This window comes from Hyperoodon ampullatus (assembly GCF_949752795.1).
Source record: "Hyperoodon ampullatus genome assembly, chromosome: 12".
NCBI lineage: Eukaryota > Metazoa > Chordata > Mammalia > Artiodactyla > Ziphiidae > Hyperoodon > Hyperoodon ampullatus.
Genome location: NC_136925.1, coordinates 45,661,439 through 45,674,334, shown reverse-complemented (window position 1 = coordinate 45,674,334; position 12,896 = coordinate 45,661,439). Strand labels below are relative to the sequence as shown.

The following is a 12,896-nucleotide window of genomic DNA, read 5'->3' as shown; positions in this document are numbered from 1 at the left end:
CAACTACTCTTTAATAGGATATATACCGTGTACTCAAAGGGAGGAAAAATATTTATGTAGTGGAAGAAAAAATTGTTCACCATAGACATATCAGAGTACTTAAATGTCATGTGGAAAATTGAAGAATAGATGTTTTTCACGATGCTTTGTTTCCTACAATAACTAATTGCACATTATCAGTCATGGACCAGTATTTTCTATGGCCCAGAATTAGGGGACATGGAATGCTTTCGGGGGAAGGGAGGGAAAGGTACCCTCATTTTTCTCTTTGCCAGTTTTGCACAACATTGTGCTTGTTGGAATTTAAAATACTTCCAACCGCTAGGCAACATTAGAATATTCAGACTAAAAAGCAGAAATATACTATTACTTTATTTTTACATCTGCTTCCTGTAGTCTGAGAAGACTTAAGGGCACTGTAGAATTTTGATGTTTATTACAAATTAATAATTTAATAAGCACAATATTATAAGCATTAAAATGAGATGTTCAAAGAAGTGGAGATGAAGTACTGAGAGAATAATTCATGCTTTAAAAAAGGCATTTTCTATACTTTCTTGGAATGACAGAGTGGGACTGATAGAATGTCTAGAGGTAAAGGGAGGTGAGAATAATGGAGCAAACATATCGGAAAGATAGGAGTATTCTCTCAGTTCAGGGTGACTTGTGAAGCTGGTGATATTAAATTGCAAGACTAGATAGGAACAAAGAACATAAGACTTGCTAACTGCTGTTAAAAACAAAAATAAACCTAGCTCCCTTGCAGAAAGATATCAAATTTAACAGTATTAGATTGTGTTACCCACCATAGAGAGACTAACCTCAGCCATTGACTCCTTTTGCCTTATTCCCAGGGACAAAAGTACAGGAGCCATTTCAGGTCATCTCTAACGAAAATGCTTTGTCAAATTATAAACATTTGCGCTGTTAAATCTCACAGTCAATTCTCAATCCTCAGATCTATCAGCAGTATTCAGTTCAATGGACACTGTCTCCTTCTGGTAACACTACCTTCTGGAAACACTACCTTCCTTTGGCTTCTGGGACACTTCATCCAATGTCCTTTTATCTTCCTTTCTTGCCAGTTCTTCTCAATCTATATGATTTCTCTCATCTCCTACACTTCTGAATATCTTGGAATTTTCCAAGACTCTTTTGCAACATCACCAGATTCCTTGCTAATCTCAACCAGTCTTATTGTTTAATGACATTTATGTATTACCAATTGCCTAAATTGTATCCCTCCATTACTTCAGAATCATATATCCAACTACCTTCTTAACTTCTCCACGTGAGCACTGTATCAGTCTGGATAATATGGGTATGATGCAGTAACAAATGCCTCCAAATCTCAGAGTCTTAACACAGGTGTTTATTCTTGCTCATGCTACATATGAGATATAGATTGGCTGGTGGCTCAGGTCTTTTGATCACCTTGGCAGCAGTAGGGGATATGACTATTCTCATTCTGGCTCTTAAAGCTTCTGACCAGGAGTGACAGAGGTCATTTCTGTGCCCTTTTCATTTGGTTAAATCAAGTCAAAGGGAGTTGGGGAGTACAGTCCTCTAAAGTGCTTAAAAAAAATAAAAAATAAAAAAAAAATAAAGTGCTTAAAAGCAGGAAAAAACAAAAGTTTGCAAACAGCCCTCATTTCTACTACATATGTCTATTAGACATCTCAAAATAATTTGTCCCCAAACCGATCTCTGATATTATCCTCAGTAATCTGCACCTCTTGTGGTCTTTCCTTCTCTGACAGTGTCAACACACAGGCCTAACATCTTGGAGTCACCTCTACTTCTCACATCCTCTATCTGACCAACCAGCAACTCCCACTGGCTTGCTTTCCAAATATATCCAGAATTTTACCACTTCTCAACACTCCTACTCCAGTCCGAGTCATCATCAACTCTCTCCTGGATTCTGCAGTAGCCTTCTAATTTGTCTCCCTCTCTTGGTTCTTGGCCCCTTCAGTCTCGTCTCAACACAGTAGCTGGAGAGATCCTGTTACAATGTAAGTCAGGTCACGTCCCTCCTGAGCCCCAAACCTTCAGTGACTCCTTGGTTCTCTCTGTGTAACCCATAAAGTCCTGCCTGACCCGGCTCTGCATTGCCTCTCCAACCCCCTCTCCCACAGCTTTGCCCTGCTTCACTCTGTCAGCTACACTGCCCTTCTTTGCTGCTCTTTGTATCTTCCACATGTGCTCTGCTGCAGGCCCAGCGCACTTGCCGTTTCCTCTACCTGAAATTTTTTCCCGTTACTTATCCGCACAGCTCATTTCCTCACTTCCTAAAGTCTTTACTCAGGTATTCCCATTACAGCGAGTCCTTCCTGGGTCACCCTCTAAATTCTAAGATTTAATCTCCCTTTGCTGACTCTTTGTATTCCTCTTTCCTGCTTTTTATTTTCTCTTCCTAGCTGTTAGTCGTCATATAATGCATGACATATTTATGTAGCTTATTTTTAGTGTCTTCTAAAATACAACTTAGAGAGGACGGAGATTTTTCTTTGTTTTAGTGCTAGAACGGTGTCAGGCACACAGAAGGTGTGCACTATTTGTGTGTTGACTAAGTGAGTGAATAAATTAATGGATAGATTAAGTCAGGGCTATCCTGAACCTAATACAGTTGGGACTTGTTTTGTTGCGCTTGATATCAGCTTGCAAAGATACACTTAGTATATTGCAAACTCCTTTGACATTGAGGATTTCTGTGGTTTGTTGATGTGTTTTACTCAGGGTTGAGCATGAACTCTGTCGTCTTCTGGGTTGAACTATCAGGGTCAAGTTTACAGAGGCCTTCATTTGCCTGGATACTTAGCAGCCAGGGGGAGTAATGAAGGCATGCTCATTACAGATAATCCCTTCCCAATCAAGAGGATTTGATTTCAACAGTGATCTTAAAATGTATCTGCCACTCTTAAACATCCCATAATGATAAATATTATTAAGCTGAAATGCTCTTGAGTAATGGAACATAACTGAAAATATTTCCTTGCTGCAGATGCAAATTGTCACAGGTCTATGAATGTTTATATCAGTTTTGACATCTGGCTGCTGTATTAGAAATGTGCTCTGAGGTTGTATGCAGTTCCTAGGCCACTGTACTTTTCAGGGCAGGAAATAGGTTACTACTCAGTTTCCCTCACTATTGTGCCTGTCAGTGAAAACCTTTTTATATCCATTGTAATAGGATTAGATGTTGTATTTGATAGCTGAAATAACACACATTTTTCTATAGAACCATCTTTGTAGTCCCTAAGCTTGGCTGAATATTTTTTTGTAATACATTTCTCCAAAATGGAAAAGGCTTGTCAAAAAACTTTAGCACTAAGAGTAATTGATGCCTGGTATTTCTTACTGAAGTTTAAAGAGGATAAATATCTGCAATTTTTTTACTTTAGCTGGGCTTCTTTTCTTTCCAATAAATACTTCTAGAGCATCTAGTATATGTCAGTATATTTCCTTTGTTTTACAAATCAAGTCCTAGCATGTTGTTCATCGTTCTCACAGACAGTTCAGTTAAGTGGATTGAAGGAGACAGGAATGCTTTCACTGAGATACCCTTTAACTGAACACAACTCCATAACTATTTGCTGTCTGCATGAATGGAAGTCTCTTCATAGCCCCTGACTTTGGGTGCTCAGGAGTGTAAGGTGGATTTTAGGGAGGCAGTACAGAATAAATTTATGACGCATGAGATTTCAGCCTCCAACATATCCTGGATTTGAATCTCTACTCTATAAATTATTACCTGTTCCTCTGAGTGGTAGGACACCTATCAAACAGGGCAAAATACTTCCTATAGTTGTTCTGAGTATTAAATGAGGTGATTTACTGGAAAATCAACCATATGGGATAGTGGTAGGAGAGGAGCATATACATTTTAATTTTTTTTTCCTCTAAAAAACACTATATAGCACTTACTGTGTGCCAGGAATTTTTCTAAGTCCTATACAAGTATTATTTTAGTTCATTCTTCTAACAACCTCATGAACTAAGTATTATTATCATCATCCCCATTTTGCAGTTGAAGAAGCTGAGGTATGGAGAGATTAAGTAACTTATTCAAGGTGGTTGAACAAGAATTCAAACCCAGGAAATCTGGCTCCATAGTCCATGCTTTTAACCATATACATAGCACTGATATTATTCTCCTAATATCCAACTATTATTTATTGCTGCACGACAAATTACCCCAAAACTTAGTGGCTTACAGTGGCAAACATTTATTATCTCGCAGTTTCTGTGGTCAGGAATCCAGGTGCAGCTGAGCCGGGTCTTCTGGGTCAGGGTTTCTCACAAGGCTGCAGTCACGGTGTCAGCCAGGGTTCCAATCATCTTTATCCATTCATTTGTTGACGGACACTTAGGTTGCTTCCATATCATGGTTATTGTAAACAATGCTGCTATGAACTTTGAGGTGCATATATCTTTCAAATTAGTGTTTTTATTTTCTTCAGGTAAATACTCAGGAATAGAATTGGTGGATCATGTGGCAGTTTTATTTTTAATTTTTTGAGGAATCTTTATACTGTTTTCCATAGTGGCTGCACTAATTTAAATTCCCACCAACAAAGCACTAGGGTTCCCTTTTATCCACATCCTTGCCAACACTGGTTATTTCTTGTCTTTTTTGTTTTGTTTTGTTTTTGGCTGCGTTGGGTCTTTGTTGCTGTGCGTGGGCTTTCTCTAGTTGCGGCGAGTTGGGGGGCTATTCTTTGTTGTGATGCGTGGGCTTCTTATTGCGGTGGCTTCTCTTGTTGAGGAGCACAGGCTCCAGGCGCCAGGCTTCAGGAGTTATGGCTCGTGGTCTCAGTGGTTGTGGCTCATGGGCTCTGGAGCGCAGGCTCAGTAATTGTGGCGCACAGGCTTAGTTGCTCCACGGCATATGGGATCTTCCCGGACCAGGGCTCGAACCCGTGTCCCCTGCATTGGCAGGCGGATTCCCAACCACTGCACCACCAGGGAAACCCCTATTTCTTGTCTTTTTGACAATAGCCATTCTTACAGGTGTGAGGTAATATCTCATGGTTTTGATTTGCATTTCTCTGACGATTAGTGATTTGAGCATCTTTTCATGGGCCTGTTGGCCATCTGTATGTCCTGTTTGGAAAAATGCCTATTCACATCCTCTGCCCATTTTTTGATCAGATTGTTTATCTGTTTTTGATGTTGAGTTGTATGAGTTCTTTATGTATTTTGGATATTAACCCCTTATTGGATATATCATTTGCAAATATCTTCTCCCTTTCAGTAGACGGTCTTTCCATTTTATTGATGGTTTCCTTCATTATGCAAAAGCCTTTTAGTTTGATTTGGTCCCATTTGTTTATTTTGGCTTTTGTTGCCCTTGCCTGAGGAGACAGGTCCAAAAAAATATTGCTAAGACCAGTGTCAAAGAGATTACTGCCTGTGTTTTCTTCTAGGAGTTTTGTGGTTTCAGGTCTTACATTTAAGTCTCTAACCCATTTTGAATTTATTTTTGTATATGAGAAAATGGTCTAGTTTCATTCTTTTACATGTAGTTGTCCAGTTTTCCCAATGCTACTTATTGAAGAGACTTTCTTTTCCCCGTTATATATTCTTTGTTGTAGATAATTGACCATGTGAGCGTGAGTTTATTTATGGGCTCTTTATTCTGCTCCATTGAGCTATGTGTTTGTTTTTATGCCAGTACCATACTGCTTTGATCACTATAGCTTTGTCTGAAGTCAGGGAGTGTGATACCTCCAGTTTTATTTTTCTTTCTCAAGATTGCTTTGGCTATTCAGGGTCCTTTGTGGTTCCATACACATTTTAGGATTATTTGTTCTAGCTCTGTCGGTATTTTGTGAGTATTTTGATAGGGATTGCATTGAATGTGTAGATTGCTTTGGGTAGTTAAAATGGACATTTTAACAATATTAGTTCTTCCAATCCATGAACACATAACATCTTTCCATTCATTTGTATTCATTTGTATCATCTTCAATTTTTTTCATCAATGTTTTTTAGTTTTACAGGTCTTTTACCTCCTCAGTTAAATTTATTTCTAGGTATTTTATTCTTTTCATTTGCTTGTATATGGGATTGTTTTATTGTTTTCTCTTTCTGATAGTTCATCATTAGTGTATAGAAATACAACAGATTTCTGTATATTAATTTTGTATCCTAAAATTTTACTGAATTCATTTATTAGTTCTAATAATAAATGAATCTTATTTATTATTGGGATTTTCTGTATATGGTATCATGTCATCTGCCAATAGTAAAAGTTTGACTTCTTCTCTTCCAATCTGAATGCCTTTTATTTCTTTCTCTTGTTGGTTGCTGTGGCTAGTACTTCCAATATTATGTTAAATAGAAGTGATGAGAGTGGGCATCCTGGCCTTATTCTGGATCTTAGAGGAAAAGCTTTCAGCTTTTCACTATTGAGTATGATGTTACCTGCAAGTTTGTCATAAATGGCCTTTATTACTCAGAGCCTATTTAAATATGCTGCTTGCATTAAAAAAAACACACACATTCACACACAAACTGTGCTTAGGTGTTTCCCATTTGAAAACTTCCCTTGACTCCATTTATTTCATTTTTTTAATTGTAAAAGATGACATACATGTAGAAGGGACATGCACGATTTACGTCCTTTCTACATATATATTTATCATGTAATTATAAAGTGAGCAAGTAAACAACTGTGTAGCCACTATGCAAATCAAGAATGAGAACATAGCCAGCAGCCCAGAAACTCCTCTACTACCTTATCAATGACAATCCTTCACTATCAGGAACCTCATGATAATTGCTTTCCCTTCCTTGACTTACATTTTTCTCTGCTAGCTTCTTCTTGTCTTCCCTTCTTGACTAGGTTTTTGGAAATTGACATCTCCTCTTACTACCTCCACATCCTCAGCTCCCCTTCAGCCCTTAACCCTTTATACTCCATCTCCAGCGAGACTCTCTTTCTGCAACCAATGTTTCCAGTGACTTCTTAATTATTATATTTTAGAAATGCTTTTTAGTTCTTATCTTGCTGGACTTATTTGACAATGGTGGTGATTTTCTCTTCTCAAACTTTTGACTGTTATGATGTTCTCTTCTGGTTCTTCTCTCATTCTTTAGGCTGATTCCTCTCAGTTTTCTTGCAGGTTTATTTTTATATGCCCACTGTAAATGTTGGCATTTCTCATGATTCTATCACTTTCTAGCAATCTCACCCACTTTTAATGTTTAACTCTTGCTCCTAAACAATGACTGTTAAATCCATATTTCTAGCTGCATGCTTTCCTCTGAGCTTCAGAACCATATGCTTGTCTTCTTTTAGATATTCCCTCTTGGGTAATCCATATGCATCTCTAGCTTAACAAGTCTTAAACTGTTTAATTCTGATCAGGCAGCAGCAATGATAGATAATAAGAACAGGTAGGCTTTACTAAGTTCTTCCTAGGTGCCAGGTACTGTTTTAAGTGCTTTACATGTATTAACTCATTTTAATTCTCATTTTAACAAATAATACCACAAGGTTATGATAATTATTGCTATATATATGGAGAAACTGAGACACAGGAGTATTAAGCAGCTCACCCAAAGTCAGGAAGAAATGTAAGGCAGAGCCTTGATTCAAATTGTGGCACTCTAGCTTCAAACCAATCTTCCTCACTCCTGTACTGTAGTTGCTCAAGTCAGGAATTGTGTCTGGGACTCTTGACCATAAATTCAATGCATTTTTGGTAATATTTGGCTTATTCAGATAGGGATAATGATAATTTGGATTTATATGAGACTTTTTCAGTTCTCCAGAAATTTGAAGAGCTCTACTAACAGTATGGCAGCTAAACACTTATCCAGGGATGGCTGACCCCATTTCACAAAGTCACCACAAAATAACACTAATCTCTCTAGTAATGATCAAACTGACTCTACTACATAAATTTCCTATACTTAGTTATATAGAATCAGCAGGAGGAGAAACTATGTCTACGAAAGGTATATCATGCCTATACCTTCTCTTCATAGAGAGATGAGCAACCTATTCTAAGAATAACAGGCTAAGAAAGGAAAATTTAATGCATGCATCAAGCTTAATGGAGTACAAATGTAATATACACAGTTTATAACTATGTAACATATATAGAGCCTTCATTATTTTGTGAGCTAGTTTTTAAGAACAATATGATGGAAGAATGAGAACTTTTCATTGGTTCAGCCATGCAAATTAGTATTATTTTTAGGTTTAAAGACTAAAACAACTATGAAATGTTTCAAAGAAATCCAGAGGCAACCAAGTAACAATTTCCATGAAGAGATGAGTCAGTGACGTGTGGTATTAAAAATGGCAATACCTGGACTCTTTCGGATATTTATACCTGTGTTTGGATCATGTGGTACTGTTGCTCCTTTCTCCCAATAATGCTCATTTAGGGAAGGGAGGGGCTCAGCTTTGAAATGTGTTTGAGCTCTGAAAATTGTTGCCTCATTAACCCTTCACAGGAAATGAAACGGTTTGTACTTGTTATATTTATTTTCTCTCAGTTCTAGGCACTTAATCCCACTGATAGCTCATTCATCAAAATTCCTAGAATTTGCTTCAATACTTCAAATGTTCTCCAAAGTGAATCTCTTATTTTCTCTTTTTACCTAGATGATGCTGGATCAAAAATCCATCTGATGCAGCAGGTAGACATGGCAGCCCAGATTGCTTCTGGAATGGCCTATCTGGAGTCCCAGAACTACATCCATAGAGATTTGGCTGCCAGAAATGTCCTTGTTGGTGAACATAGTATCTACAAAGTGGCAGATTTTGGACTTGCAAGAGTTTTTAAGGTAGATTTGGCTTTGTTTTAATTAGTTAGTAATGGGTCAAAAGGCTAGACCAGTATACTAATAGGTTTACTGTTATTTTTCAACGTATTTCTCCAAGTTCTATTGGTCCATAGACCATTTCAGGATCCCAGGGCTCTACAGACAAACTACTCCCTATTTCTATTTCTTCACCAAAGAGAAAGAAACAGAAAAAACGATGATCAACCAGATGGGAAAGTACATAATTAAGTTTGCAGTTGAATAAATGATCAGTTTTTCAGTACCAGTAGCCTCTGTTTGTCTGCCTCTATTTCCCTTAAAAAAGGCAGCACTCTTTGTACAGAGTTACCCTATCCATTGTTGCTCACTGTATGCCAGACTAATATGCATGCTGCCAGGCATGCTGCCAAAATTCTTCAGCAAACCTTGGCTTTTAAAATCCTGCCACCCCCGCTCCCATTTTATGACATTAGGCCAAAAGACACTAATATAGGAGATATAATAGTAGGTGTTTTTTTCTGAATTTAATTTTTTATTTCTACATTGTATCATAAAAATATGAGTGTGGGGCATGAAACACAAGTAAATGATTCTCTTTTGATCTTTATGAATTTATCATCTTTTCTCTTTGTAAATTAATTAAATCCCCAGTGAGTTGATATATTAATTTAAATCATTTGGACCCTACTTTTCAGTATTAGAAAATGGTTACATGGTAATTATCAACGTCAGTGGCTCTTCAATACCAGCAGTAAATCAGAAAACAGGCTTTGCTTTCACTTTCTATATTTGCTAAAGACCAGGTGTAAAGCCAGTGTCATCAGAGATGAATTTCCCATATGTATTACAGTGCTCCTTCCAGTGCTACTTTTAGCACATAGTAGGCTCTCAAATAATATTTCATTAATGAATTCCCACAGATTATTCAGTCTTGCGTGTCAGATTTGGAATTTGCTACTGTAATTATCATTTGAACTAAACTCATTTTGAATCTTGTCCCTCTAAATTTTAATGCAAAGCAAGTTACAGACGAATGAGGGTGACCAAAAAAAACCCCCACTTTAACTTAGCTTGATTCCTTAATGCATTAACAGGTAGATAATGAAGACATCTATGAATCTAAACACGAAATAAAGCTGCCGGTGAAGTGGACTGCGCCTGAAGCCATTCGTACTAATAAATTCAGCATTAAGTCTGATGTGTGGTCATTTGGAATCCTTCTTTATGAAATCATTACTTATGGCAAAATGCCTTATAGTGGTGAGTAATTAATTCTGAAGTGGACCTTTCTGCTGCAGGTCACTTACTTAGGTGTGACTTTAACTGCTTTGCCCAGACTTAGAGGGCAGAGTTATGAGGCTGACCACACCATGTGCCTGTGGGAGCATAACAGATAAAATTTGATGATGATGATTTGCATTAATGAGGGGGTTTATTGCCTCCTTCTTTGCTCTTGAATTGCAGTCTTATAGACATTACTTGCTGTAGGATTTAGTTTAGTCTCTGCAGCCTGGGAAGGGGATGGTAGACTTCATAGTTTCTCCAGGGAAGTCAATTTGCTTTGTCCTCTAGAGTGTCAGTATCTATTAATTTAAGACTCTGATTTCCAACTTGTTTTTTATTGGTTCCATTTTATATTTTTTAGGTATGACAGGTGCTCAGGTAATCCAGATGTTGGGTCAAAACTATAGACTCCCTCAACCATCTAACTGTCCATTGCAATTCTACCACATCATGTTGGAGTGCTGGAATGCAGAGCCTAAGGACCGGCCAACATTTGAGAAACTGCATTGGAAATTTGAGGATTATTTTGAAACAGACTCTTCAGATTCAGATACAAATAACTTTGCATGATGAACACTGAAGAACATCAAATAATGGAGTAGCAATAGAGTTCAATAATCAGTTCAGAAATACAATCATATTAACCAACTGTAAAAATGAATTTATCTTGACATATTCAAGTGATACGGTAAGTTTGGCCATATAATACAAAAAAGATTATATGCACATTTTATCAACTAGGCAATACTGCAGGACAGTCTAAGATGAAATATCATCTCCCCACTGCCTGGCAAAATCAAATGCACTAAACAAAGTTATTTTCCTTCTTAAAAGACACATTTCTATTTATTGTTTGAAATGCCATTCAAGAGGATCAACAGATGATAGCGAATTTTTACTCAGTGACTGTTGTAGCATTTTCCTGTTTACTGATTAAGGTGGTTATTCATTATTCCTCGGATTGCTGAATCCCATCAGGCTGTTATTATGAAGAAATCTGATTGCTTTGCTGCACAGCAGGACCTGTGCTTTGAGATTTTTTTTCTCTTTTAAAATATCCTGTTAACTACAATGAAGGCAAAGACATGTTAAATGACTTGATTGTACTTGGAGTAATTGCACATATTTTTTTCCTATGCATAAAAAAATGAAGCAGCTGTTGAGAAAAAGAATTAAAATCTCTCTCATTTTGTAGAAGGAAATGATGGAATTTTTCTCTACCTCGGTATGTGTCATCTGAGATTCATCTACATTAGTTTTAATCTCTTAATGCTAAGAATCAGCTTGCAAAGCTGATGAGTTATTATCTTGGAAATATGCAAGAAACATCTAATAGCCTGCCAGATCTGAGAAATAAGTATCAAAATAGTTTAGGAAAATGAGAGGAGAGCAGTAGGATTGCTAAGGCCTGGGATTTCTGAATAATTTTAAAAATGTACCTTTGCTATATAGGCTACAAAACAGGCCAAGCTCTCTTTCAGATCTAGAGAGTAGGAATAAGGAATAATAAGGTTTCATAACATTGGTTATGAAACTGTATTTTTTGTGTGATAGGACAAGAGGGTTTTTACTCATCTTAAGTTTTCATTAACCTTTGTAAGAATGTTATTTCTTCTTAAGCAATGGGTGTATCAAGTTCTGTGCCTCATTAGATGATTAGGGAGAGCTCTCAAAATCAAATATATATTCAAAGATCTTCTAATGTAAAGCAATATGAATGAAAAAATTCATAAGACAATTTTGAGTATATTGAGAATATTTTGAGTATCTTCTTTTATCTTTCTTTAAAGGGGAAGAAGAGCATTTTTAAGTGGTTACAGAAACCCCAACACAAAGTAGATTAAGCACTAAGTAAATCTGTATACTCTGTAACTGGAAGACAGAAATTGTTAAAAAGGAGACAACAGGCCCCAGATGGAGTCGCCTGTGCTAAGCCCCATATCAGCAAACCAAGACTTAATACTTAAACTAATTGCAGTTTCAGCATTTCCCAGAAATGTAATCTTTAACCAGTCAACCTGGAATTACCTGGCCAGCATGATAGACCCCTTCCATCCCGCTTAGGAGGGCAGGAGGGCGACCTTGTCAGAAACAATGCATTCTTTGCTAATGATGTTCTTTTCCCACCCCATTTCTGCTTTTAAAAACCCTTGCTTTTCTACAGCGTGGCCGTGCTCCTTTCTATTTGTTAAATGGGATGCTGCCCAATTCACGAATCACTGAATAAAGCCAATTTGATCTTTAACTTTACTCAGTTGAATTTTTGTTATTTAACAAGATAGAGAGGACTCCATGCACAATACCATTAACAATTCAATGATGTTAACAAAGACCCAAGTCCTTTCCCAACCTTCCCTCTGCCATCAGCATTGTCCTCATTCCTATGGTCATAGATGGCTCTCAGAACCAACTGGGGTTCCCTCTTCTCTTCACCCAGCAGGAGAAAATGGGAAGCCTCTCTCTTTGCATTTTCAGCTTACATAAAAATCATTTTTTCTGTTCAGGCAAACTGGGGTCATGTGCCTAACCCTAGACCAATAATAGACTCTTATGTGCTGACTGAGAATACATTCTGCCACACTGAAGCTGGGAATATGGTAACCTTTTCTGGAGACTGGTTGGGAGATTGGCTTATCTGAATAAAATTAGAGAAGATTGGATCCTGGGTAGGTGTCCATTAAGGAGAAAGTCCCCTGAGATGAAGTATCTATACTATACATATAAAATAGGTGTATGTATGTGTATATACACTTAAACTTTTTTGAAACTAAAATGGGTCATATGGAGCTAACAATTATAGAGCCCCTTGATTCCTTTATGAACAGCAA

General features: G+C 37.3%; 1 protein-coding gene across 1 annotated transcript in view; it reads left to right on the top strand.

Moving 5' to 3' along the window:
- The window catches only part of FRK (fyn related Src family tyrosine kinase), a gene marked incomplete at both ends in the record, with an annotated part of 100,374 nt that extends 89,736 nt beyond the window's left edge, over positions 1–10,638 (top strand). The window contains 3 exons of the mRNA XM_079716727.1: positions 8,624–8,805; positions 9,879–10,044; positions 10,430–10,638. Of these exons, the coding sequence (XP_079572853.1) occupies positions 8,624–8,805; positions 9,879–10,044; positions 10,430–10,638 (557 nt within the window). The remainder of the gene's footprint in view (positions 1–8,623; positions 8,806–9,878; positions 10,045–10,429) is intronic.
- Between the last annotated feature and the right edge of the window lie 2,258 nt (positions 10,639–12,896).